The sequence below is a fragment of the Pygocentrus nattereri genome, chromosome 11 (genome assembly GCF_015220715.1).
Source record: "Pygocentrus nattereri isolate fPygNat1 chromosome 11, fPygNat1.pri, whole genome shotgun sequence".
Taxonomy (NCBI): Eukaryota; Metazoa; Chordata; class Actinopteri; order Characiformes; family Serrasalmidae; genus Pygocentrus; species Pygocentrus nattereri.
The window spans coordinates 29759102-29784752 of NC_051221.1; the positions used below are offsets into that span (position 1 = coordinate 29759102).

Sequence of the window (25651 nt, forward strand, 5' to 3'; positions counted from 1 at the left end):
CTCAGGCCATTAGAGAAAGCAATGCTTCTCGGGTAAAGACGCAGGAGCGCAGCTGGCTCGCCTTCACACCCGCAGCACTCATCTGAGCCCGGACACGCAGCCCGAAGCTCCGCGTGCTGGACTGGACAATGCAGCGCAGTAAAGCACCCAGCTGTGGGCAGTCCTGACCGGACACTGGGCTTACACACTCAGCATTAACCGGAGTATCTGGCTCGGGATTGTGTGTCCTCTGCAAAACTTTCAGGTAAGTGAGTCTCTCGGGCTGCTCGGAGGCGAATCACAGCGCTGACGCACCTTCGCTGGAGTAACTGTGCTGTTCGGAGTGAAGTGCTGAGAAAACGCTTTCGGCTCACTGATGAGTCGAGGAATCGAGCGAGTCAACGGCTAGAAACCGTTAATGAAACGGATTTGCATCAGTTTGTGGTATTAAATGTCTCTGAATGTAGCGACATGATTTCACACCGCTGCGATATTTCACCTAAACGTCGATCGCTCTCAAGCTGCCGGGCGCAGCGTCACAGGAGACCTGCTCTAGTACTGTGTTTAAAAGTGTAGTCCGGTTCTCAGCTGTCGCCTGTCACTTCGGTGACAACTGCTCTGCACAGAGGAGCTGGGTTTACAGGCTGACCTCAGACTTGAGCACTTTCCCCATTTTTATAGCCACAACAGACCTTCAAACCGGATATTTTGAATTCATACTTCGTGGAAATAAGTCATTTCATCCGGGTCGCTCCTCTGCTGTAAAACTCTGCAAAGTGTCAACACGCTGTTCCTCACGCCATGTGTTCACTCGTGTGGTCAGCAGACTCGGACTGGCTTCAGATCAGACTCTGTGCTCATCTGAATCCAGACCTTTCAGCCTGTTCCTCTGACCTCAGCACAGAGCTGAAGTCCAGCTTGTGTCGCCTCGCCTCACTTAACTGGTGTTCACAGAAGACTTGTAGTCTGTTTTAAACTGTTGGTAGCTTTAAAGAGTTTAAGCTCGAGTCCTGACGAGCTTCCCAAAAGACGTTAGAGCAAATTACTTCTGAGTCTATGTTCAGACCTTAGAGAAACGCTCGTACTGTGGAGCTGTGAACTCAATGTGGTGTTGCCCTCTAGTGGCCGGATCCGCCACTGCAGACGCCCTGTTACCTGGGTACGCTGAGAAAAATAGGCCTTGGGTTGTTTCTGGTGCTAATGCTGAGTGAAACGCTTATAAATGCGGTCTTGTGCAGCTCTTTGAACATGACTGTGGAATAGTGATGTCTCAGCCAGAGAAAGGAATAATGTGTACTCCAAAAATAAAACCTAGGTTAAAGATATTTCCCAAAAACTTACGGAGAATCCCTCTCACCCAGATCAGCTGAGCTTCACTAAACATCAACTCTGATGTTAATGCTTTTCTAGTTAGGAGCATCTATCACTCTGTTTTTTATTCCATTATTTTATGCGGTCTTGGTCCTGTATCTGCACTACGTGAGTTTAATATAGTGGATGTTTCTTCTCAATTCTCCGTTCTGATCTTTTTACTGATATCTTTCTGTCTCTGCCTGTCTGGATTTTCTGTTCTTTCTTCTGTTATTTAGAAAACTGGGAACTGAATTTCCTCAGTTCTCAATATCGACTGTTTCAGTACTATTACTTTTATTATATTCTTTCTCTGGAGTTTTTAGAAGAATTTGGGAACAGAAAAGCAAGTCTTATGTACTCTTGTATCTTCTTGTTACTTATTTTTCTAAGACATTCTCTCAAATCTCCATGCCGATCTGTTTTCTTTGCTCAGTGTTTTTATTTGCTGTAGGTTTTAGTTTTGCTATGATAATCCAGCAGGCCTCAAATGAAGAACAGGAGCATCTTTCTCATGACCATCAGCCTGAATCTCTCTCTCTCTCCCTCTCTCTGACTGCCTCCTTGTGTCCAAGCCAAAGGGCAGGAGTGACTCCATGAGCTTTTAGAGGCCATATGAGTGCATTAGTGTGCAGCTTAAGCCTAACACCCTCACACAGGAGGACATTAATATGTGCGTGTGTTTTTGCTAGGTGTTAGATTGGAGCAAGATTACAGGAACATGTCTACATTGAAATGTAAACAGATCGAACATGCCGCATGTGTGCGTGTGCCATAGGAGTCGAGAGTTAAGCCCTAGTGCCAGTGTGTGTACATCTCTCTGTTGATTTAATGCCTGGGCCAGTGTAACATACACAGAGGTGCGTTTGTGTGAGCCTGAATTAATCACTGCTGGTCTGCTCATGCTAACTGCTCCCAACTCAGCCTGCCTGGCAAGATTTTACATCTAAAATCTAGACAAGAAGAAGAGAGCAGGGGGAGAATGAGTGGGCGACTTAGCACTAAATAACACTGCCTTTCATAGACAAGACAAGAAGCAGCAGCAGGGCTAGCTGGGTTCATGCTGCTCATGCTAGATCTTGGGCCTTGGCTCCAGCTGCCTATAAACTAGTTTGTGGCATGCTGTCTGCAGGATGCTCTGAAATATGCGGCTTCTTGAACTGATGGTGGTCCGTGCGTACATGGCCACAAGGGTGCCATTTAAATCGCTCTTGGATCAGGCAGAAGCTATCACAGTGTGGGCAGTCAAGCAGTGAGGAGCATAAACATTAATAAACCTTCTTTGACTTGAAAGAAAGCAAATATATAGATACAGTCTGGCTAAATTACTGCAAAAAAATGCACCTACTAGCATCTTCTTCCCATCTTACAGATCACGCAGGCCGATTCTGAAGACCAGAGACATTGAAAAGTTAAGTAGAAGAATGGGTAAATGGAATGAACCAGTGTTAATTGGCCTGTCCATGTTCTGCACACAAATGCTTTTCATATCAACTGCTGAATAAGAGGTTTGGACAAGATTTGGTTTGCTTAGCTAAAACATGATAGTTCAGCTTGGTAATGTGGTATATTTATATGTAAACCTAATGTTATGTTGTGAGTCTAAACTCCAAACACAATGTATTACGTTGGGTATGATTTGTGCCATTGTTCTGTAAAGCTGCTAAAATAATGCATTTGTGCGGAGGATAGGGTCACCACCTCAGTCTTGTAAAATTCCTGGAAACCCAATGGATGACCTGATTAGGGGATTCAGTACCCATCTTGCTGCCATGACACAGGTGTTAGTTCACCCACAGAACCTAATCTCAGTTATTGTACCATGGTGTTGCCTAATGCTTCAATTCATCTCTAACAGTGTACCTTTCCCCTAGAAAATGACCTTACATAGACCATAGACAGTAATTAAAATACAGTCTTTGTGTCAATTGTTTCCAGGAATGAAATCACAAGAATATGGACTGGTGGCAACCCTAGTGGAGCATGGATTGGTAAATTGGGGGGAGAACATTCCAGAGTGTCTCAGCAATTCTGCACGAGTATAGCACACCAACACAGTAGCTGGGTTTATTGGCTTTTGTTGGTGTGTTCTGGGTTGGTGTGCCATGGTCTTAATGACGACTTCAGAGGAGTACTTACAATATCATTTGGTCCATAGTGCTGAAAAGGTTTGTAAGTGCTGTAAACACATGATAAGCATTGTTCAGAGCTGATTAGTGGTAGCTAGTGATTTCCACACAGCATTCACTTTATTAGCACTTCAACAATAATGTTGCTGGAAAACAGGCTGGTAGTTCATTTAAACACCATGCCAGACATTTTGAATCATAATTGTGCTGACCACAAGTGGGCAGACCAACACAATTATGGATGTTGTTAACATCAGAAGTGGTCTACAGATACAAGATCAGGTCTCTCTCTAGCCTTGCTCAGAACAAGGCAATAATACATCACCATGTGACATCATGCACCAATATGCAATGCATGAAGGGATGGTTTCGCTGACAGAAAACTAGACTGAAGTCAGGCAAGGCCCATTTGCAGAACTCTGTGGGAAACAACAGTCCAGTTGTTCTTAATAATCACATAAACATCATGGTTCCCTTATGCAAAGAGCACATGCTCATGTTCCTGAGTGCTAATAAGGGCTCGTCTGTCATATGGCCTAACTTGCATTAGGGCTGGAATTTCAGATGTGCTTGCAATGCCTTAACATTTACGCAACACTGCAAGGAACAGTTAACTAGCGCAGACAAGTCATTCCTAGGTCCTGAATTAGGAAGAATTGCAAGAGGACAGCAGATCCTTTTGAGGCACTCGTGACGGTAGTCTTTTAAAACAAGTTTCTTACTTACTACTGGAGCTGGAGAAGAAAGTATTTTGAAACCATTCTAAAAGTGTCCTTATTACTAATGACTTGAGAGACTGTAATAGTCAAAGGGTCCACTGACATTTGATTTCACCAACAGAGCCCACTGTTGTGCTGATAGTTTGAGCTGGTATTTGCCCTGCTGCCTGGTAAAACAATCAGATGCAAGAAATCAAATACAGTTAAGTCTATGCTGACACAACTGAACTGAACTGTGGACCAGTCTTTTTCTTTCTGCTAACAATAATGTCTCTTTTTTGCTTTATAGACTTGACCATTTAAAACAAATCCTCCTTTTCCATTTTAACCAATGTAAATCCCAAAAGCCAAAAGGAAACATGAAGTCAGATCTTAAGTAGCATGTGGTTATTTGGTCATTCTTGAGTGAACAGCAGCATTAGGCTACACAGTGATCCTACATAAGCATTTATAAAGGCTTACTCCAACAAGCATAAATTTGTAGGCTGCTTTTGTCACCTCAGTAAGTGTTATGGCAACTGAAGTTTGCTGGAGTAAGCCTTTTATGTAAGTATATGTCAGTTGTCCTAAAAGGCTTATGTAGATGTTGTGCAGCCTTATGAATTACTGCCCTTCAGTAAAGTATTGCCAGTCATTCTCTATGAATAAACATCTCATGTTGTTTATATCAAACTGCATACAGTGCATCCGGAAAGTATTCACAGCGCTTCACTTTTTCCACATTTTGTTTTGTTACAGCCTTATTCCAAATTTAATTATATTAATCTTTTTCCTCAAAATTCTACACAAAATACCCCATTGTGACCATGTGAAAAAAGTTTTCTCGAGAGTTTTGAAAATGTATTAAAATTAAAAAACAAAGAAATCATATTTACATAAGTATTCACAGCCTTTGCCATGAAGCTCAAAATTGAGCTCAGGTGCATCCTGTTTCCACTGATCATCCTTGAGATGTTTCTACAGCTTAAATGGAGTCCACCTGTGGTTGATTGGACATGATTTGGAAAGGCACACACCTGTCTATATAAGGTCCCACAGTTGACTGCATGTCAGAGCGCAAACACCAAGCATGAAGTCAAAGGAATTGTCTGTAGACCTCCGAGACAAAATTGTCTCGAGGCACAAATCTGGGGAAGGATACAGAAAAATTACTGCTGCGTTGAAGGTCCCAATGAGCACAGTGGCCTCCATCATTCGTAAATGGAAGAAGTTCGGAACCACCAGGACTCTTCCTAGAGCTGGCCGGCCGTCTAAATTGAGCGATCGGGGGAGAAGGGCCTTGGTCAGGGAGGTGACCAAGAACCCAATGATCACTCTGTCAGAGCTCCAGCGTTCCTCCGTGGAGAGAGGAGAACCTTGCAGAAGGACAACCATCTCTGCAGCAATCCACCAATCAGGCCTGTATGGCAGAGTGGCCAGGCGAAAGCCACTCCTTAGTAAAAGGCACAAGGCAGCCCGTCTGGAATTTGCAAAAAGGCACCTGAAGGACTCTCAGACCATGAGAAACAAAATTCTCTGGTCTGATGAGACAAAGATTGAACTCTTTGGTGTGAATGCCAGGCGTCATGTTTGGAGGAAACCAGGCACTGCTCATCACGAGGCCAATACCATCCCTACAGTCAAGCATGGTGGTGGCAGCATCATGCTATGGGGATGTTTCTCAGCAGCAGGAACTGGCAGACTAGTCAGGATAGAGGGAAAGATGAATGCCGCAATGTACAGAGACATCCTGGATAAAAACCTGCTCCAGAGCGCTCTTGACCTCAGACTGGGGCGACGGTTCATTTTTCAGCAGGACAACGATCCGAAGCACACAGCCAAGATCTCAAAGCAGTGGCTTCAGGACCACTCTGTGAATGTCCTGGAGTGGCCCAGCCAGAGCCCAGACTTGAATCCGATTGAACATCTCTGGAGAGATCTGAAAATGGCTGTGCACAGACGTCTCCCATCCAACCTGATGGAGCTTCAGAGGTACTGCAAAGAAGAATGGGCAAAACTGCCTAAAGATAGGTGTGCCAAGCTTGTGGCATCATATTCAAAAAGACTTGAGGCTGTAGTTGCTGCCAAAGGTGGTTCTACAAAGTATTAAGCAAAGGCTGTGAATACTTATGTAAATATGATTTCTTTGTTTTTTAATTTTAATAAATTTTCAAAACTCTCGAGAAAACGTTTTTCACATGGTCACAATGGGGTATTTTGTGTAGAATTTAGAGGAAAAAGATTAATTTAATTCAATTTGGAATAAGGCTGTAACAAAACAAAATGTGGAAAAAGTGAAGCGCTGTGAATACTTTCCGGATGCACTGTATATATGTCAATAATAAAATAAGTACTATTAACAGTATAGTAGCATTTCTGTGTTATCCAGTCCTTTTTTCGTGACGTCCCTGCAGTTTTATGATAGAAGTGAGGGTCAGTAGTATCTAGGGTCAGCATACAGGTGGGTCAATATTGACCAAAGCAAAACGAGGACATACCTCCCAGTGTCACCCACAGCCCACAGTGGTGCAAAAGAGGCAGGGTGACAAAGACGAGTGTGTTGCCTCCAGCCCACATGGAGGGAGAGGTAGGGGTTCAAAGAGTGGTGCGTTTGTTTGGAATGCTCACACTGTCTTCCTGTTAGAGGCTGAATGAAAACAGTGGAACGGCAGACAACCAGATGTGCATGATCTCACACACAAACACACACACACACCACACACACTCTTACACACTGTACATGCACACACCCATTATTCACTTAACTGACACTTTTAATCACTTATGTTCACATATAAGTCCTTTAAATTCAACGTACAGTGTAGTTTGAAATGGTGGCATTCTTAACCTCAGTGTTCATTAATGTAACCAAATTTTATTTCAAGTCATTTTGGATGATTATAGTGGCCCATTCATCATGAACTGTAAAGAGCAGCTGGTGTTTTTAAGTGGTGTAATTTAGCATTTCACTAAAACAAGAAAATGAAGAAAGAAAATAAATTCTAATAGAAATCTGGCCCACTATTTTCTTTAGTTTTTGACAAATGTTTGCTGCTTGACCATGAGGAGTTCACTGATGTGGAGAAAGTCTTCAAATATACATGCACATGATGAAAAACCCCCAAGACAGGATCAGTGTCTTCTAATGAAAACTGTAACCTCAGTCACTAGAAATGTCTTTCAGCTCAATAGTCTACAGTATTTGCTTTGCTTTGGAAAGAACAACAGGAAGCCGGAGCGAAAGATGGTTGACCTTTCAAAGCAGAGTAGAATGCAGTTTAGTGCTTACAATAGACATGCAGAGAGACACTGGCCACACAAGGCTTGTAAGATAGAACAAACACCTTTTATTGGGGAACAATGGGTGGCTAGGCAACATATTGAGGTCACCTCAGCCCATTGCCATGGTCAACAAGCCTGTCCATGTAGTGGACAAAAACCATCCTATGACCATAGGTCAGGTCCATCAACACTGACAGTATAAAGTTGATAATCTTGCATGTATTAACTGAGAACCCACTTATCTGACGTTTCAGTTTATTACTATTTTTGTTTATTCTATTTATATTCTGTATCGACACCTTTGAGTCTTATTTTTTGTGACAAAATCCACAAACACGATAATGTAAACAGCAATAACTTTTTTTGTGTCAAATATATGTCCTAAAAAAATCCTCCTTTCTTACTCACAAGCACAAATGTAGCATCAGTTCAAAGCTTAGTATCTACACATCATCTCAGTTTCAGTGAACTAAATATCAGTTTACTTCATGCATTTGTGATTGTGATAACTGGGACTTGTGAGGGTTAAACATGTAAAAAGCAGGGGGCACAGTAATACACCGACACCCTGCAAGGACCCTCGACCTAATGATGATATACATCTATAATAAAGGGTTAACAAAGACCCACATCTGAGTTCAGTAGGGGGTTTTGGGTTGGGGTATAATTCGTCCCTCTCTTTTTATTTTGACTTTACTGCTTTTCCTAATGACTTAAATTGTGCCCAATTAAGCCAGACCTAAACTGCAACATCCAGCATGCAGCCTAGTAAGCGTTCTCCCTGTGCAGTGCCACTGAGGCATGTGTTCAATTAGCTGGTTATAAAAGACTGTAAGAGAGCACTTCTCTAAGGAATGTTAATGATTAGAGGGATCCCGCGCTGGGAAACATTGTTAACTGTTTCTGAGTATTGTCAAATGTGAGAGCACCTATATTATTCCTTTTGAAGTCACAGCTTGAGGAGATACTCACATGTGCGGGAGCTTAAAACAGTTTATTTAGGTAAATTCCAAATGACTGAGCTTTTGTTAAACTCACGTTAATTTCTATTTTGGGTTAAAGCACATAATTTTGAAGCAAAATAAGTAAAACATCAGTACATTCAGGTAAGCAAACTTGCAATCAAATAGACACGACTGTTACTGTCCAACTGCTACAGAGTGTGACTATTTATACTGCCACTATATTGACAACACAAATCTTCAACTGTCCTGTTGAAGTGTATGTGTTTGGACTGACCCCTTGGCCCAAGTGTATGTGTGTAGACTGCCACATAGTCTTTGTGTAGTTATAGGGTGCCAATATAAAAGGGCTTCCTGCCCTTAACAGCCTGGGGATATGAGTGTGTGTCCACTCCCCATTGTTCACAATGAGCTCTGCTCTTTACAGCTAGGTGAGAGGATGTCAAATATAGGATGAAATACGATGTTCCTCTTATAGTGTAGTAGAGTCTGTCTCAGAGGGTTAAAACCCATGTAACTGTAGTATGTGATTATATAAATCAATCTACCATACATTACCTCGAGTGCAACCATGTACTGAAGATATTCATGTAAAACTATGCCAGATGGAGTGAAAGTGAACAGCTAAAATACTGAGTTCCAGACTTTCAGGAGGAGCATAGGAGGATTTCCTGACTTCATTAATGTTTTTCATCAGTTTTAGAGACTTACAATGGTATATAATTATACAGAAGTACTGATGAATAATCAGCATAATATCAATGACACAAGAAAATGAAGGTGAAATTCATTTAAGTACTAGTCTGCCTCAGAACTAATAACATACATACAGTCGGATCCAAAAATCTGAAAATTTGGATTTTTTTAAATAAGCAATAAAATAAATTTGTAGTATTTTGGAAAAAAATGAAGAAAAGTTATCACAAGTAAAGTGAAAGACATTCAAGATTCTGCATTTGTAAGCATTTATTTTCAATATTACTGCCTTTGTACAAAACGTTTTATTTTTTCTTGTCTTATTCCCTCCATCCATGTTCAGATGACTCTCAGGTAGACCTGATTTGCTCATTAGAGGCTTTTGCACAAACTTGTGGACTCTCGAATACACACTGTCATAAAAGCAAAAGGGGGTCATACGAAATACTGAGAAATTCGGAAATTCATGTAAATATTTCAGATGTTAAACTTTTTACTCAAATTGCTAATCTGATAATATACTTTATACTGAAAAAAAATATTAAAATGAGAAAGATTATATTAAAAATGTTTCACTAGAGGTTTCAGACTTCTGGACCCCATTGTATGTAGAGAACTTAGTCTGGGTTTGAAGTACCCACTGCCTTCTGTGGTGTCAGCGTGGGTCACCCTGATCTGCCATAGTAGATGCAGTAAAAGGGGTTATCCGAGGGTTAAAGGACCAACAGTTGCTGTTGTTAGCTAGGCTAGGTTTGTCAGCACCAGTGTGGCTAAGTCAATATCAGATCAACAGACGCTCCATCAGTTGACCTCTTCCTACTTTCTTCAGGCGTAAAGAGCTGTTATTACAGTAGGATGGGTTTTTTTATTGGCCTTTATGATGCTTCCATTGTTGTGCTTGTGTCTTGATAACGGCCATTGGCAGGTCATTAAACAGACTTTTATAAGATGGTTAGCACACAACTAGGCACTGTCTTAAACAATAGCTGTGAACTGCATTAAACAATAGGACAATGCAGGGGCATAACCTTGTCTGACCACCTCTTTAACACTTGGCAGCATATACTTATAGGGTGATCCAAGTCAGTCCTTACATTGCAAGGCCCTACTAAAGCATTGCTAGTAAAATGCAACAAAGCTATGATATGCAGAATTGTACATTTTCTTTAATAACGTCATGGCTATTTTACATTTCAGCTTTCACTGGATGTAGTGTATGCATGGATGTATTGATATGTTCTCCATGATATTTTCCAAATATATCTGAGTGCAATGACATTTGACTATGTATTAATGAAGTTATTAACCCTTTGCTTCCTGCGTGCTGCTACTCTATGCTGAAGAAATGGCCAAGCTAACCTGACATAGCTGGTTATGTTGCATTGTCTTCTCTTAAAATGACAACAAAGGGAACCTTAAACAGTGTTTCTACTGGTGTGGCAACTTTGCTATCAATAACGCTAAAATTAAAAATCACTGGCATAGGTGATATATTGCCCAGTAGGATCTGAGCCCAGTTTTCAAGCAAGGAGACCTGACCAGGCAAGACACTGAGTGCCCTAGGGAACCATGATTTATGACCAAAGTAAAAGCACTTGTCCATGTGACAATTGGCCCACATTATGTAGTTGAATTTAGGCCACTGTCTAATATAGTCCACTCTTCTGGGACCCAAGTCTATGCATGCAAGTCCTTAGAGAACGCATTAAACTGGGTGGCTGAGGAATGTGACTTCAGGACTCAGTTTTGGTCTAAACAGTGCTGGAGCATGTCGAATATGGGATCTGGAGCTGGGACAAGTTAGGTCAAAGCGTCTGTTTTACAGTTCAAAGAGCTTAAAGCCAGGTGTGAGCTGCTGTTTGGGTCATTCTAAACATGAGTAAGCAAAATAGGGGGCTGTTAGAGAGGGGAAAGAGATTTATGACTCAGTGGAGCTAAGGAACAACCAGAGGTCAGGGATGTGTGACTTGTGTTCTTTTATATTTCACAAGTATCTCAGGTCAACCCTGAACTGTGTAACAAGAGCCAACATTCTAACAATAGAGCCCAGCACGATTAGTTAGTAGTTAAGGCAAAGGTAAATCACCCTGACAGATTTTGGAAGTTTGGCTCATATGCAGCAAATGTATAAAAATTAAACTTACCTCACTATTATTTGTGTATTGTGGTCAGGCTTCATCAGCCAATGTGGAATTTCTCAAGCGTTTTAGGTACCACTAGTGTTTGTACAAAGGGAAGAAATACTGGCTGAAGACTTTACACAGATGACATAATTGGCGCATTCACTGTGTACAGAATGAGACAACTTCACTCAGGCTACTGCTCAAATGGAAAAGCTGGCATCGAGATATATTACATGACAGGAGCTTCTGTTAAGGAGACCGGCTGTGGATTAGTAACACAGAACTGTTCCTTCCTTCGTACTGACAGATTCACAGTGTGCACACAGTAAAAGCTCTTTAAGCAGTGAAGAGATGCACCCTACAACTAGTCAGCAAAGTCAGTCATTGACATTACTTAAGGAAAGAAGTCAGCACAGTGATGTTTCATTTACTTTAAATCAGAAGAGATCTGTAATTCTCTAAACAAATGATTTCTATCACATGAGTGCTCTGTAAGGAGTATTTGTGCAATATGGCTTGAGTTTTTTTTTTTTTTTTACACTATCAAAGAAGAAACTGCTTGTCACACAGAGAGAACTTTAATGACAAAATGCAACAGAAGGCATAATGATTCAATTAGTTGATCAATGAAATAAAAGATAATCGTCTAATAGATTAATACACTGCAAAAAATGGATACCTTGGCAAGTGAAAATGGCTTGAAAATAAAACAAAATGTACGTATATATATATATATATATATATATATATATATATATATATATATATATATATATATATATATAGAGAGAGAGAGAGAGAGAGAGAGAGAGAGAGAGAGAGAGAGAGAGAGAGAGAGATAGATAGATAGGTGTGTGTGTGTGTGTAGTATACAGCACCAAAAAACGGTTCTTCTGTTGTTACAAGCTTGACATCATAACAATAGGAGAACTCTTTTTGGTGCTGTATAGAACCATTTACAACACATTCTCCATCAATCTGAAGAATGGTGTAACTATGCAGAGAGAACTATTTAAGCATGCAAATGGTTCTTTGAGTTTTCATGGTTTCATATAGAACTGTCTTCACTAAAGAACCATTGAAGAATCATCTTTTTTTAAGAGTGTAAGGAATTGGTTTTATTCTGTTGGCAGATAATAGCCTGTTTCACGCATTACCTCTCAAAAAAGACATTTTCTCCAGATAGTTTCCTAAAAAGGAAAAAAAATCTAGAAACTAGTTCAATATTTTCAAATATACTTACAATTAACCCTGGCCTGAGACATCAGATTTACTGAGTAGATTTAAGATCATTTTACTTGCTATCATTAGATTATTCCATTCATTAATTACAGAACATTAGTGGATTATAGCCCCACCTACAAAAGGACGTAAGACTTGAGTGGACCTCAGGTTTGTACCATCTTGAAGTTAGAGGTCACCAAGAACACCTTTCTCAACATTACTCAAAATCACTGCACATTTGCCTAATCAAAATGCATTCAGAGAATGCTTTCCCTTGTCCACCAAGACGGAGACAATTCAGCATTTTGAGTGCACCACCTCAAGACACATGAATTCCTTCACAGCAGGATGTGGGGTTGTTTATCTCTCAAAGACTTGCTAATGCAAGGGAGTGTAAATTCTTTCTTCCTCTCACTGTGAACACAAAGGCCTGCAGTTCAGGCTCAGTCCTGCTGGGATTGAGCCTCTGTGCCCTTGACTGCAACAATGGCTTTGTCCCTAAAAACCTGCATGACTACAATCCACATTACCAACCCAAGACCTCCAGTCAGCCGGACATATGAAGAACAGAGGTTATAGTTCGAGATATTACATTATTTATCTGCTACACGGCTTCTCAGAGAAGAAGATCAAAATAAAAACTGTTTGAGTGAAGATGTCCATCTGAGACTGCATCGCAGTTAAATCAGCCAGGCTGTAGAATCAGACACCTTTAGTGGGGCTTCTGTTTCATGAGCATGCACCTCTCAGTTTGCAGTGAAATGGTCAAGGTTACCCATAAAGACCACCCTGGGAAGGAGAATTTGTTTTCATAACTTCCTCCATCATCCATCGTTTAGGAAACAAGCACCCTGGACCCTCTAAACTGAGGCCAAACTTTAAGCTTTGTTTATTGAAACAACAGGAAGGCCTTCACCTTTCACACATTCTTCAGGAAATTATAAGGATGATGAGGTCAACTGTCTCTTTCGATAGATCACTGGGGTGCTTTGAGGTCAAGTAGTTCGCCACTACATGAACGCATTTCCAATATTCTAAGTTTTGGGAGATTATTGTATAATTTGGCAAGATATAAAAAGACTGTTTTTTTTTTTCCCAAAAAAAGCTCACTTAAAACAAACTTACTTCCCAGTAGGGTTTTGTTGTTGAGCTTAACTCAGCCTTTCCAGTTTTATGTTGCTGGTGAAAGGGAAATAAATACTCACAAATACTACAGCTACTAGTAATGAAACTTCCCTGTGGAAGTGTTTGATTTGGATAGGAACTGCTCCTTTGATTCACATGGTAAATAGTCCCCTAGGTTTCATGTAGAGCCTTTCTTTAGGCACAGTGGCATGGGCCTGTTGACTGAGAAGTGAAAGACTGACTTTAGCTTGTTACCTATTCACATCTATGAGGGAGGGAAACTGTCTGAAACTGCCTAAGGCTGGTTTTAGTACATTTAATGCATGACGTAACACAACAACTAAACCCTTAGCTGTTTTTGGTGAGACTCAAATGAGATTTCTTCTAGTATGTGACCATACTTTTAAGTGGTTAGGACAGTGCTAGTGAGGCTTGAACTTGGCAAGTGCTTTGTGCTTGGTTTCATCTGGAAAAGTGGAGGTGGAGCTAGGTGAAAATTACTACTACCAAAGATGGCAAGGATTCAGATTTGTTTCCCAAGCTTGGGAAATGCTCTGGTGATTGTAGCTGGGAGTCCAGGAGACACAGTTGCTTGTGTTCTTGCTGGGAAAGAAGGGAAGATTAGTGTTGTCCATGCATGTTGAGGCACTTAATGCAGAATGGGCTTGCTGGAAAAAGGGCTACACAATGCATACTTTACTAATTGTTATCATGACATTTGGCCTTTGCAATACTGACTTTGCAGTAGAACACAATATGAAAATGAGCCATCTAATCTATTACTGTGTACTTGACCAGCACCAGATAAGTAGTGGAGTTTTAGTGAATTCAGATATTCATGTATTCCAAAAAAAATTATTTTGATCAGATCTTAAACCATCACACTGATTTATTGAATGATTTAACAATGCATTTTAATAGACTGCAAGGCATATCGCCATTTTAATATACAACAATATAAACACAATACAGTGTTTATCCATATCATAAAAAATGGCTTTGGTCTTTCCACATTAGTGGTGGTGTTAGGCATCAGAAATATAATGGGAATTTGTGATTAAATAGACTAATTTAAGAGTTCCTCCTTTGCTTCAGCTTTGTATTAAACAAGCTCTAGTTCATGTGTGTACATGCCTAGACTGATTTGAAAAGAGGACATTAGCAGAGGAAGCTTTTAGTACAGAAGTGCCTGAACATATTGGCTAGCTGGCTACTTGGAATGGAAAAAGACAGAGAGAAAGAGAAAAGCAGGAGGAAAACTACCCAGTGTTTGAAGTGCAGTATATGGGGTAGAGGGGGAGTTAAAGCTGAATGGCTGAGGCTGGGTGGGGAGTGGCTCCCAGCCAGAGCTCTACAGGAGTGGACTAAGTGCAGGAACCATCTGGTTGGACTGCTCTTCTCTTGTCTGCTCACATCTCACACTTTCTCTCACACGCTCAGCTCTGTGCTTGATATGGACGTCGGTCAGGCTGACGTTCTTGGAAGTAAATGCAATCGGAAGCCTGAGGATCTACTCTGTTGGATTTAGATATGATATGATTGGAAAATGTCACCCATTAGGACATACAACCCAGGGACCAGTTTACAATAAGAAAGAGAAGGAGCTTTTGGAAGACCCTTTACTTCAGGTGTTGTGTGTGGAGAGGTAAGGTCCCATCAAGATAAGGTCATAAAAGTAATTTAAGAAGCTGTAAACTTGTTAAAAAAGAAAACAGGATAATGGATCTTTTTGTCCTGTTTCCTGCACTTTCATAACTCTTACATTGTAACTTACCTTCTGGTGTATGAAGGTCTATGTTCTAAAGTTAGAAACTTTTTTAAGTAGCTCACTACAAAGACTGGCCTGTATTTAAGTGCAAGTGTGGTGTAGAGGCATCTGTCTAAGGGCAGGCAGAGCTGCAGAAACATGGTGTGAGAGTGGTAAGGAGGTGTGTGAGTGACCGCTGAGAAACTGTGGGTAAATACCAAAGAGTGCTAGTCAGCTGCCTGACGAAAGCATATCTGAGTACAGGTGGTCCTTTTCTAACTGCAAGGATAGGCCTTTCAACCATTTGGTCATGGAATAAAGTACTGGCTCTGTTCTTACAAATACAGATTTCCTAAAATATGTCAGCAGTGCTGTCCTGCAGGATTTCAATGATTTTAGCTTCCTCATGGGATGAAGAAAATGATCTGACCAGTGTTATTTTCCTAATATAATCCTGGTGCTCAATGTGTGAAAAAGCATTTTGTTGTCTCTTGCAAATAGTTTCTGCCTTCGCTGTTGGCTGCAGAACTTGCATCAGTTGGGAAACATATTTCCAAACTTCCCCTCTCTGCTTGTATTTCTGTGCATTTTGTTAAACATTCCTAACTTGTAAGAGGCAACAGGACTTGCATTAGTTGGATTAAATTTTTAATCCTGACTACTGTAGTCGAGAGAAACTCTTATTTGTGGAATATTAAAACTTTTACGAGCTTAGAATTCTTGCCAGACATTCTGTCTTAGACAGCCAAGCCTTAGTCAGATTCCCAGGGTTTTGGACTGTTCCAAATCAAAGAGGTCCTGGCACTTCAGTGGAATTACAGCCATAAAAATGGCATGAATTTAAAAGTCTTTTTGTCTCTCAGAAGTAACCTAATGTATAAATGTGGATAGAAGCTGTCAAAACATGGAAAATAGCCTCTGTAATGAACTTTTTTATTCAAATTAAATAAACATAAGAAATAACTAACTATATTAACTGATTCTGTGAACCCAACAGTTTTGGTGTCCCTTCGCTCAACCAAAGTTAGGGAAATCAGTGAGTCAGGAAGGAGTAATTTGTTAGGGCATGACCTCATCTCCTGAGGGTGCAAACAGAAATTCCTGCATCACTACTGCCATAAACATTTATTCAGTTAACATCTGAATAAGAAGAAATCAGATACCAGCAATACCATCGACGCAGATTCCACATTTTCTTAACTGCTGCTGTTAGTCATTCCTTTACTGTGGAAAAAAAGGAACTTACTGTACGAGCGTGTGGTATTCCCCCCTCTCCACCCATCCTTACTTGCCCTGGACCCCCTGTGCTCCATCTCCACTTCTGGCCGAGGGCAATTCAGGCTCTCTGTGGGTGGATCTAAAAGATATGCATCTTGGCCTCCCAAACCCATGTTAACAAGGGTTTCTACAAAAGAGGGGGATGTTAAACACTTAACGCTGGAGGTCCTCTATAGCTGGAAGGCGACCACATGCTCAAACACATGAAATGACTGGCTTCTGCTGCCTTCCAGTGGTCTATAAAACAGGATCGTTTTCAGGCTACATTAATTTATTAAATGCCACATTGGGACACTAAGTCTGTGTGCTCCACTATAATGTTGTCTGAGTAGAAAGTGAGGAAGTTGAACTGATGCCAAATAAGGTAAGAATCAGCATATGCAACGCTGAGTTTCATCTGAATGGGTGCTGCTTTCTTTAGAGAGTAAAATCCTGAGGAAAACTGCTCGTTTCATTCAAAGAAAGAACATGAGAATTACATTTGATTGGAAAGATGTTTGTTCTTTCCACCTTGTTCTGCACTTGAGTTGGGGCCGTGGATCTCTCAAATGAGATAAGAGACTTCGTCTTACCGGTTAACATATCAAAGAAAAGATAAACATCTCAATGTAGACGATCTTCCATTAGCCTCAGTTAAAGACCCCAAACCTGGTCACTTAACCCATTTTCAGTTCTAGCAGCTACTGGTAAGTGCTTACATCTGTCTCAGTCAACATTTTTATTGTGTGTGATGAATTCCAACAGCCATGGCCATTGTTGGAATGAGGAATGGCCTGGGCTTGAGCCTTGAGTGCCTGGTTTATGAATAGCCAATAGTTGTTGGTGAGGGTGGCAGTTAGTAATTCCAGAGATGGGGGATTCAAGATGCAGTGGTAGAGGATGAAATACAAAGAACAGTTCATAAGCTAACACCTTGACCTGTGTGCGAATGGAAGTGAAAAACACACTCTGAGCAGTCATGAATATGCAGCATGTTGGCCCAAACGATCACGCTTCAACACTTCAAAGGGTGCAATTAAGTGCGGCTGGTTTTCTCAGCTGTCCATTTAACCACAGCAGGTAATGAAGGAGGGGATGGGGGAGGCAAGTCAGTGACCAGGTTGAATTGAAGCCCCACAGTCAGAGTCTCTATTAGCTAATAAAAAATGACCAACTACATGATTGTTTTTTTTACAATAAAAAGGCACTTCTCAAAAATGAATTTAAACAAACTATTCTAACATGTCAGAATAGAGTTAGTTTAGATTGTAAGTAAGGCAATAAATTCTTACAAATAAAGGTTCTTAAATGGTTCTTGGTTTATACATATAGTGTAGAAGAAGAACTTTGGGCAACTAAAAATGGTTCTTCAATACCACCACCCAAAAGAACCTTTTACAGCACCTCTCTTTTTAAGAGTTGATCGTATAAATCTGCAAAGCATTGCCAACATAGAACTGATGGACTACATTATGCTTACTACTGTTTTTGGACCTAGTCTACTGGTCCCTGTCTGCTTCTAACCTGGTAGTCAAATATCTTCTTTTTAGGTAGTCAAATTGGCTGAAAAACTTTATAAAAGGATCACAAAAGCATTTTAAGCATGTTTAGTTTATGATTTTAGTATTAACTCTCCTCAGGACTGCTCAGTCATACATGCAGGTCAGTTATCTTTTAAAAGCAAGCTTCTGTAGCTGGGCCTTGACCATGACACGGCTGTGGATCATTAAAACATTCTTTAATACTGAGAACAGAATATTACACATGGCCATAGATGCACTGAATGGAGCTAATTCACCAATATCTTCCTAAGTTTGTTTTTAAATTTGGTCTTGAGAAAGGTTCTAAGAAAAAGTCTCCGTCAGATTCATAGCGTTCTTAAACTGCAAGAACTGTTCACTCCTTTGTGCTCGAGTAAACGTAGACCCTGTTCTTCTCTATGAGCATCCCAAATAATAAAAGTTGAATGAAAGCTGGAATCATCACAAGTGGGTTTTAAGAAGAGACTTGGTTAATGAATAATGGTTGGTCAACAAGGCCTTTTAAGGTTTTAAGGTTTAAAACAAGGTTTTAAACTTTGACCTACATAGTTCAGGGTTAGGGTTAGGCAATTACAATTACATTCCTACTATAAATGTATAAAAATCAACTCCTGCATGTTACAGACGTTCATTCTCTTTATTCAAATTGTATTTAAAAAAAAAACAGCATGTATTGTCAGTACATTCAAATGCAGGTCGTGCACAAACGGAAAATTTCATTGTGACGAGTAGTCAGAAAAATGCATTAAAGTTAATTATCTGTAAACCAGTCAGTATGTGCCTGCTGTAATAGGGTGGAACTTGGAGACTACATCTAACCACATCAGGGAAGACATCTAAATAATGCACAGTCACAATAGCAGTAACAATAAAACTGTCATATTTTTATAGGCACAATCTATTTTACAGACCTCTTTTCTCCAGTGAGGCAAAGCTAGGCACCATGGCTACAATCAACGCCAAAAGAGAACTTAACCAAAGAGAATTCCAGTGTCTGTTCTCGTTTTCATAGGATGCGGTTTCATGACTAACAAATCACTCTTTATTTTTGTCTCTAGGAAGTCAGTCTGATGAACTTAGAGAATCCTGCCGGTTTCCACAGGAGCAGGAGGCAGCTGGACATGGAGCAGAAGGTCAGCAAGCTTACTTTCGGCTTTCAGAGAAGCTCTACCTCAGATGATGACTCCGGCTGTGCCTTGGAGGAGTATGCCTGGGTCCCACCTGGACTACGACCTGAGCAGGTGAGCTTATTGCTCAGTATCCTGCTCTTAGATTCACTTCCAAACTCTTCTGGCAAAAAAATGGAAGACTAGTAAAAATGCCAATGCACATGACACTGGAGCTTACACAGAGCAGAAAGCAATGTGTAAAAATATACTTTAAAAAATACCACATTGTGAGCACAGCATGAGCACTGGGCTTGGGGAAATGTTATTATATTCTTCCAAATTCTTTTTGTCAGATTTTAACAAAGCATGCTAGAGATGTGGATTAAGAACAGAAAGCAGAGTGTGCTGTTAGCACCCCCAAAGCAAACATGCCAAAAAGTAGGTCAATCATTCCATCAGGAGAGAAAGTTTGTTCTATTTCATTATAATTAGATGAGCCAACTCATTTGCTAGAGGAGCTAAGCGTTTTGTAGGCACCACCCTAAAGGCACTTGGAAACAGGATATGTTCTTTTTTTTATTTACAAACTCTTTCATGGAAAGTCTGCAAGTCATTAGCAAGCTGGCAGACAAAGGCCTAAAACGATCATTGCACAATGCCAGCTAAAAGAACAGCATGAGGCAATTGCTGCTTTTCTGCAAACCTGTCTGCAAACGCAGGCTTCTTGTGTCTAAAGACACTGTGATGTGGCCCTTTTCCAAGTCAACAGGGAAAGCCCAACACTTCTCAGGAGCTTTCTAATCCTCCAGCTGGTCAGAGAAGCACATATGACTGCACTCAGGGGTGAGGGGCGAGAAAAGGGTCTAAAGCCATAGGAGCCTGCTAAAATCCAAACACAGCCTTTGTGTTAAATGCAAAGAGCAACTGTAATGTCTTTACAGCTGTCATTCTGTAAATTACCCTGAACATTATAGGTGATCATTGCAGGGAAGTACACAGACACTAAAAAAACAGGAGCCTGAGGGAGAGGAGTGGGTGGAAAATATTAGCATAAAATGAACATGATTTACGAGGCTCCTCATTGTCAGGTTTAAATGGTAGACCAGTAGACACGCCGAAAAACAGCAGGATGCCGCTAAAACTGGAGTAGACAAGCCCAGTCCTCCTCTTTATCTGGTGAATGTTACAACCGGTGCTCATAAACTGCTCCCCATTTGCACAGGTCATCAGCAAGTGGGGCATTCAAAGTATGGAAAGTGTCCTTGCATTACTGACAAAACAGTGTAGACTCTTCATGGCCGGGCAGAAGTAGCAATAAAGTTATCAACGAAAACCTGAAAGGCCTAACAGTCACACAGAGATGAGATAATATACTGGCACAGTAGAGGCTCCTCAATCAGAAGAGGATTACAGATATTTTTCAAGTGATGAAAGATGCTGCATCATCCTTTGTCATGAGTATTATTATGCAATAACGGATAGAATACTTGTGGTATGGTTATGCTTTTTACTTTGCACCATTATTGCACCAGTACAAATGAGTAATAACATATGAACCTGCATGTTGTCATGGGTGGTAAGTTTCCGGTAACAACTTTCAAAAAATGACTGAGATATAACTGCTTTCACATATGATCCACAGTATTATTCTGTTAGTGGTCACCGGCAGGTTTACAGAAGAGTATCAAACCTTATCTGTCCCTATTTTTACTGTAGGTTCAGCTGTATTTCTCCTGTCTGCCAGAAGATAAGGTTCCTTATGTTAACAGCCCAGGAGAGAAACACCGGATCAAACAGCTCTTGTATCAACTGCCGCCACATGATAATGAGGTAAGCTCTAAGGAAGCACTCATACTTTACATGAGTAAAGTAGAATCTCATAAGAAAACAAAGTTATGCTCACCTCAAACATGCATGTACACAATTATACATTATGTATTTAATACTTCCATTGTTGTTCACAGCTGTGTACACCTAGCAGATGCAGAAAAAAATGTTTTTTTTTTTTTGTTTCAGACTTTTGTTTATTGGTTGATTATCCAGCAGCTATGCTGGGACAGAGGTTCAATGTAGTGGCACACCTACAGGAATCTGGGGTCAAGTGCTTTGCCCAAGGCTATAAATGTGATGGCTGTGATCAAACAAATCAAGATAGGTAGCCCCCAAATACCTACATTAACTGCCTACTCCAAAACTGAACCAAGAAGCTCACGGGTTGGGGTTGTGGTGTGAAGTTGTAACCCACAGGGGCAGCACCACCTCCAGAGCTAAAATGAAAGCTTCTATTGTTTAAACCTTTGTTGCACTAAAACACGCTTAGACATCACATTATGAACCCCACTCAAATTTCTTCTTAGTAGTGAATGAGTGTGGGTGCTGGTTAACTTCACAGGTTTTTTGTACCTTGTCTCATTCACTCTATTCCCCCTGCCATCACAGAGGAGATCATTGTGTCCTTCTGTGGGTGCTGGTACAATGAGACATTTGAGCTGCTGATTTTATGATGTTGCTGAGGGACTCAGCACAATATGTGGCACAGAGATTCTTCACATTGCTGCGGTTTACTAGCAGCGCCCAGAGAGAGGCTAAGGACATTACTCTGAGGCACCATGGCATCACTTGCATGTCTCAGCTTGAGTCTCTTATTGTTTGCTGCTGTGTGACTCTTGATTTTGCTCTAAATACAGTGTCAGTTTGTGTAAATGCTAAAAACATAAATAAAGCACTCAAAGATCACAGCCAAGGACCAGATGCAACTCTTTAGACAAGCGAGTCATTTGGTGCATGGATTTGGTCTTGTTCACTTTGTATTATTTGTGTTATTGTCACTGAAACTTGTCACTTACTGCTTTAGGTGCGATACTGCCAGTCCCTCAGTGAAGAAGAAAAGAAGGAGCTCCATATGTTCAGCGTGCAGAGAAAAAAGGAGGCACTGGGGCGTGGAACCTTAAAATTGCTGCCTAGGACTATGCTTCACGTTATCTGTGAACATGTAGGTATCCAAATAATACTTTTTAGAAAAAGTGCTTCTCAAAAGAAACTTCATGTTCTTGGTAACTAACGGTTCACATTTTTGAGTTCAGTGTGGGGAGAACATCAATGGAGGAGAGATGGCAGTATTTGCTTCCAGAGCAGGGCCTGGACTATGTTGGCATCCAGCATGCTTTACATGCTCAACATGTAGTGAACTTCTTGTGGATCTCATCTACTTCTACCATGAGGGGAAGATTCACTGTGGGAGACATCATGCTGAACTGTTAAAGCCTCGCTGTTCAGCATGTGACGAGGTAATGACCGACATAAGTGGCCAAGACAATAAGTATCTGTACATTTCTGTCTGCCTTCAAGAATTAAAAATAATAAAATAACAAAATCTTCCCCACAGATTATCTTTGCTGATGAGTGCACAGAGGCTGAGGGTCGTCACTGGCACATGAAGCACTTTTCCTGCTTTGAATGCGAAACCATTTTGGGCGGTCAGCGATACATAATGAAAGATGGTCGGCCATACTGTTGTGGGTGCTTTGAGTCTCTTTATGCAGAATACTGTGAGGCCTGTGGAGAACACATCGGTAAGCCAATGTTTCTTTTGTTTGTAGAAGTCTTTATATCCAAAAACTATTTTTGTAGAAAGAGCCAACCTTTAATTCTGATTATTTTCATTAGGTGTTGACCATGCTCAGATGACATATGATGGTCTCCACTGGCATGCTACAGATGAGTGCTTCAGCTGTGCCCAGTGCAAGAGCTCTTTGATTGGCTGTCCATTCCTGCCCAGACAAGGCCACATCTATTGTTCCAAAGCTTGTAGCCTGGGGGAGGATGTCCACGCCTCAGACTCCTCAGATTCAGCCTTTCAGTCTGCCAGGTCTCGTGAGTCCCGCCGCAGTGTAAGAATGGGCAAGAGCAGTCGTTCTGCGGACCAGTGTCGCCAGTCTCTGCTCTTCTCTCCTGCTGGAAACTACAAGTTTCCTGGTTTCTCAGGCAATGCTGATGATACTTTATCAAACAAGCTGTCCCATTTGAGCTTTACCAATGAACATTTCTGGAGAAACAGGGATGAGCAGGAAGCGCCTGAGGACCATGAAGAATGGGCCGAGCATGAAGACTACATGACCCAGCTGCTTCTTAAGTTTGGAGAGCACGGAATCGTCCAGCAATCAGACGACTGCAGACCAACTGACCTTTGGATGACTGACTCTGAGGTCAAAAATAAGGCAGAGTCAAAGATGTCAGGCTGTGGTGGCAATGGGAGTCTAGCCAGTAAAAAGTACAAGGCAGATATGTACTGGACACAGTCTCAAGATGGACTGGGAGATTCTGCCTACGGAAGTCATCCTGGGCCTGCAAGCAGTCGGAAAATCCAGGAGTTGGATCTGGAACACGGTGCCAACTTTAAGCGAGAGGACAAACAATGGTATAATGACTCACTGGAGTGCATCACAGATGAGCTGAAACAAGCAGAGCAGAGTGTCCGAGACTCCATGGACTCTCTAGCACTCTCAAATATCACAGGTAAAAATAAGCTGTAGATACAGTACAGAAAGAATTTGTTGCTGTTTAGTGCAGTTATTCATTTTGAGTATGACTCCCATTCAGGCCATTGCTAAAGCAGTTCCAAGGCCTCTCAAGTTATAAATGTTAATATGATCTTCAGTCTTTCTATAAGAAACTTGGAACACTGAATTTTCATGCAGCAGACATAGTAGTCAAGAGAGCTTCAATACATTGCTCCTTGTCAGAAAGTTATTAGGAATATTAGGAATATTTTTCCCACCAACTGCATGTTGACAAGGAAATATGAAATCACAAATTTTCTGATTCCAAATGAATCAGCGTTCTTCCTGAGATAGCTAATCCAGTCTCTTTTATTACAGGCGCATCAGTTGATGGAGACTTCAAAGAGAAGTCATTACCTTACTCATTACAAAACTTCACAGTTATGGAGAACGAGGATTGTGAGAAAACGAGCAACATGGGAACTCTGAATTCTTCAATGCTTCACAGGAGTGCCAACTCCCTCAAGAGCCTTAACTCAGAGTTGGAGCAAATAGAAGCAGTAGAAGAGGAAGAACCTGAGGAGGTTATCCCACTTCCACAGGAAAGACCCAAACCGCCTCACTTACCTGTTCTTCGGAGGTCCAGATCCCAGTCAAGGCCCCAGCAAGTCAAGTTCTCAGATGATGTAGTGGACAATGGACGCTATGAAGATGTGGAGGTACGACAGCCTCCTATGAGTGAACGCACTCGCAGAAGAGTATATCATTTTGATGAACAGGACCGGCGACAGCATCGGCATCATCACAATCACAGGCGGAGACGGAGCCGGAAGTCTCGGTCAGACAATGCGCTGCATATAGTACCCAAAGAGAGAGCACGCATGTGCTTCAGAGAGGAGCATCACCGACATGCTCCTATCCCTACTGCACAGTATGGACAGCACTCACATGCGCATGCAAACTCTGATTATGGGTTGCAAAACCAGGCTGCAGAAAATTTTTTTCGTCTTTATGGAGACGATGACGACTGGTGCTCTACATGCTCCTCTTCCTCCTCTGAATCTGAGGAGGAGGGCTTTTTCCTTGGTCAACCAATTCCACAGCCCAGGCAACCTAGGTATCAGTATTACACTGATGAACTTCCCAATCAAATGTCCTCACCTTTCGACACAAGGACAAATTCCAAAAAGAAGAAAGGACATAAGGGCAAAAACTGTATCATTTCATAGACTCCATTGAAAACAGTTGTCATGTAATGCAGTAGATAGTTCCTCAATTTTAAATGCCTTTATTCAAAAGGCCAGTATTGACACATTCACATTTCTGCAGTATTTTTCACCTGATGAATAAGACTGACTGTTTGAGAAGAGATGCAATATCACATTAAGTAAGCAAAAATTCACCTCTGCAGCAACTGCCATGTATATTAAATAACATGTCACTTATGGTCATGGACAGAAAAAAAGAATATAATATTTATAAAGCACCATATATAAATGAGTGAATATTTAACAGTCCAAATATACATGTATATATTGTAAAAAAAACTATTGATTTAAAGCTGATATTTTTTATATCCCTGAATTTCAAAAGATTTTTTAAAGACAGAAAGTAGTAGAATTGCTGACAAATATCAGTTCTGGTCTGCAGAAGCCCCGCTTTTGTTAATCAGGGTTTTAAAAATAAAAATGTCAAATACATTGCAATTAGACCCTTGCTGTTTCAGTGTACATGCTTCTTTTCTATTAAAGCAATTGATGAAAAACAAAATGCTATGTATTATGCAGGGCCTGGTTGGTTTGAATTTTATTTATGTGCCATAGCAAACAGATTGATGTAATCTGTATAAACGCAAAAACTGGAACATAAAGCTGACAATAAAAGACTATGTAAGTTATATTTTGTTTTAAATACTTTTCTTTCACAAACA

At 40.8% G+C, this 25651-nt stretch overlaps 1 protein-coding gene across 2 annotated transcripts; it reads left to right on the top strand.

Moving 5' to 3' along the window:
* On the top strand, positions 1 to 25618 carry prickle1a (prickle homolog 1a). Of its 2 annotated transcripts, none has more exons than XM_017699378.2 (8): positions 1 to 244; positions 19172 to 19354; positions 20939 to 21052; positions 22077 to 22214; positions 22306 to 22509; positions 22608 to 22794; positions 22889 to 23737; positions 24100 to 25618. In XM_017699378.2, exons 2-8 carry the CDS (start codon positions 19184 to 19186, stop codon positions 24948 to 24950), a joined length of 2514 nt encoding a protein of 837 aa, XP_017554867.1. In that variant the 5' UTR covers positions 1 to 244; positions 19172 to 19183; the 3' UTR covers positions 24951 to 25618. The 2 variants fall into 2 exon arrangements, with proteins under 2 accessions (XP_017554867.1, XP_017554869.1); XM_017699380.2 differs by lacking the exon at positions 1 to 244 and adding an exon at positions 14967 to 15213.
* The last annotated feature ends 33 nt before the right edge of the window (positions 25619 to 25651 follow it).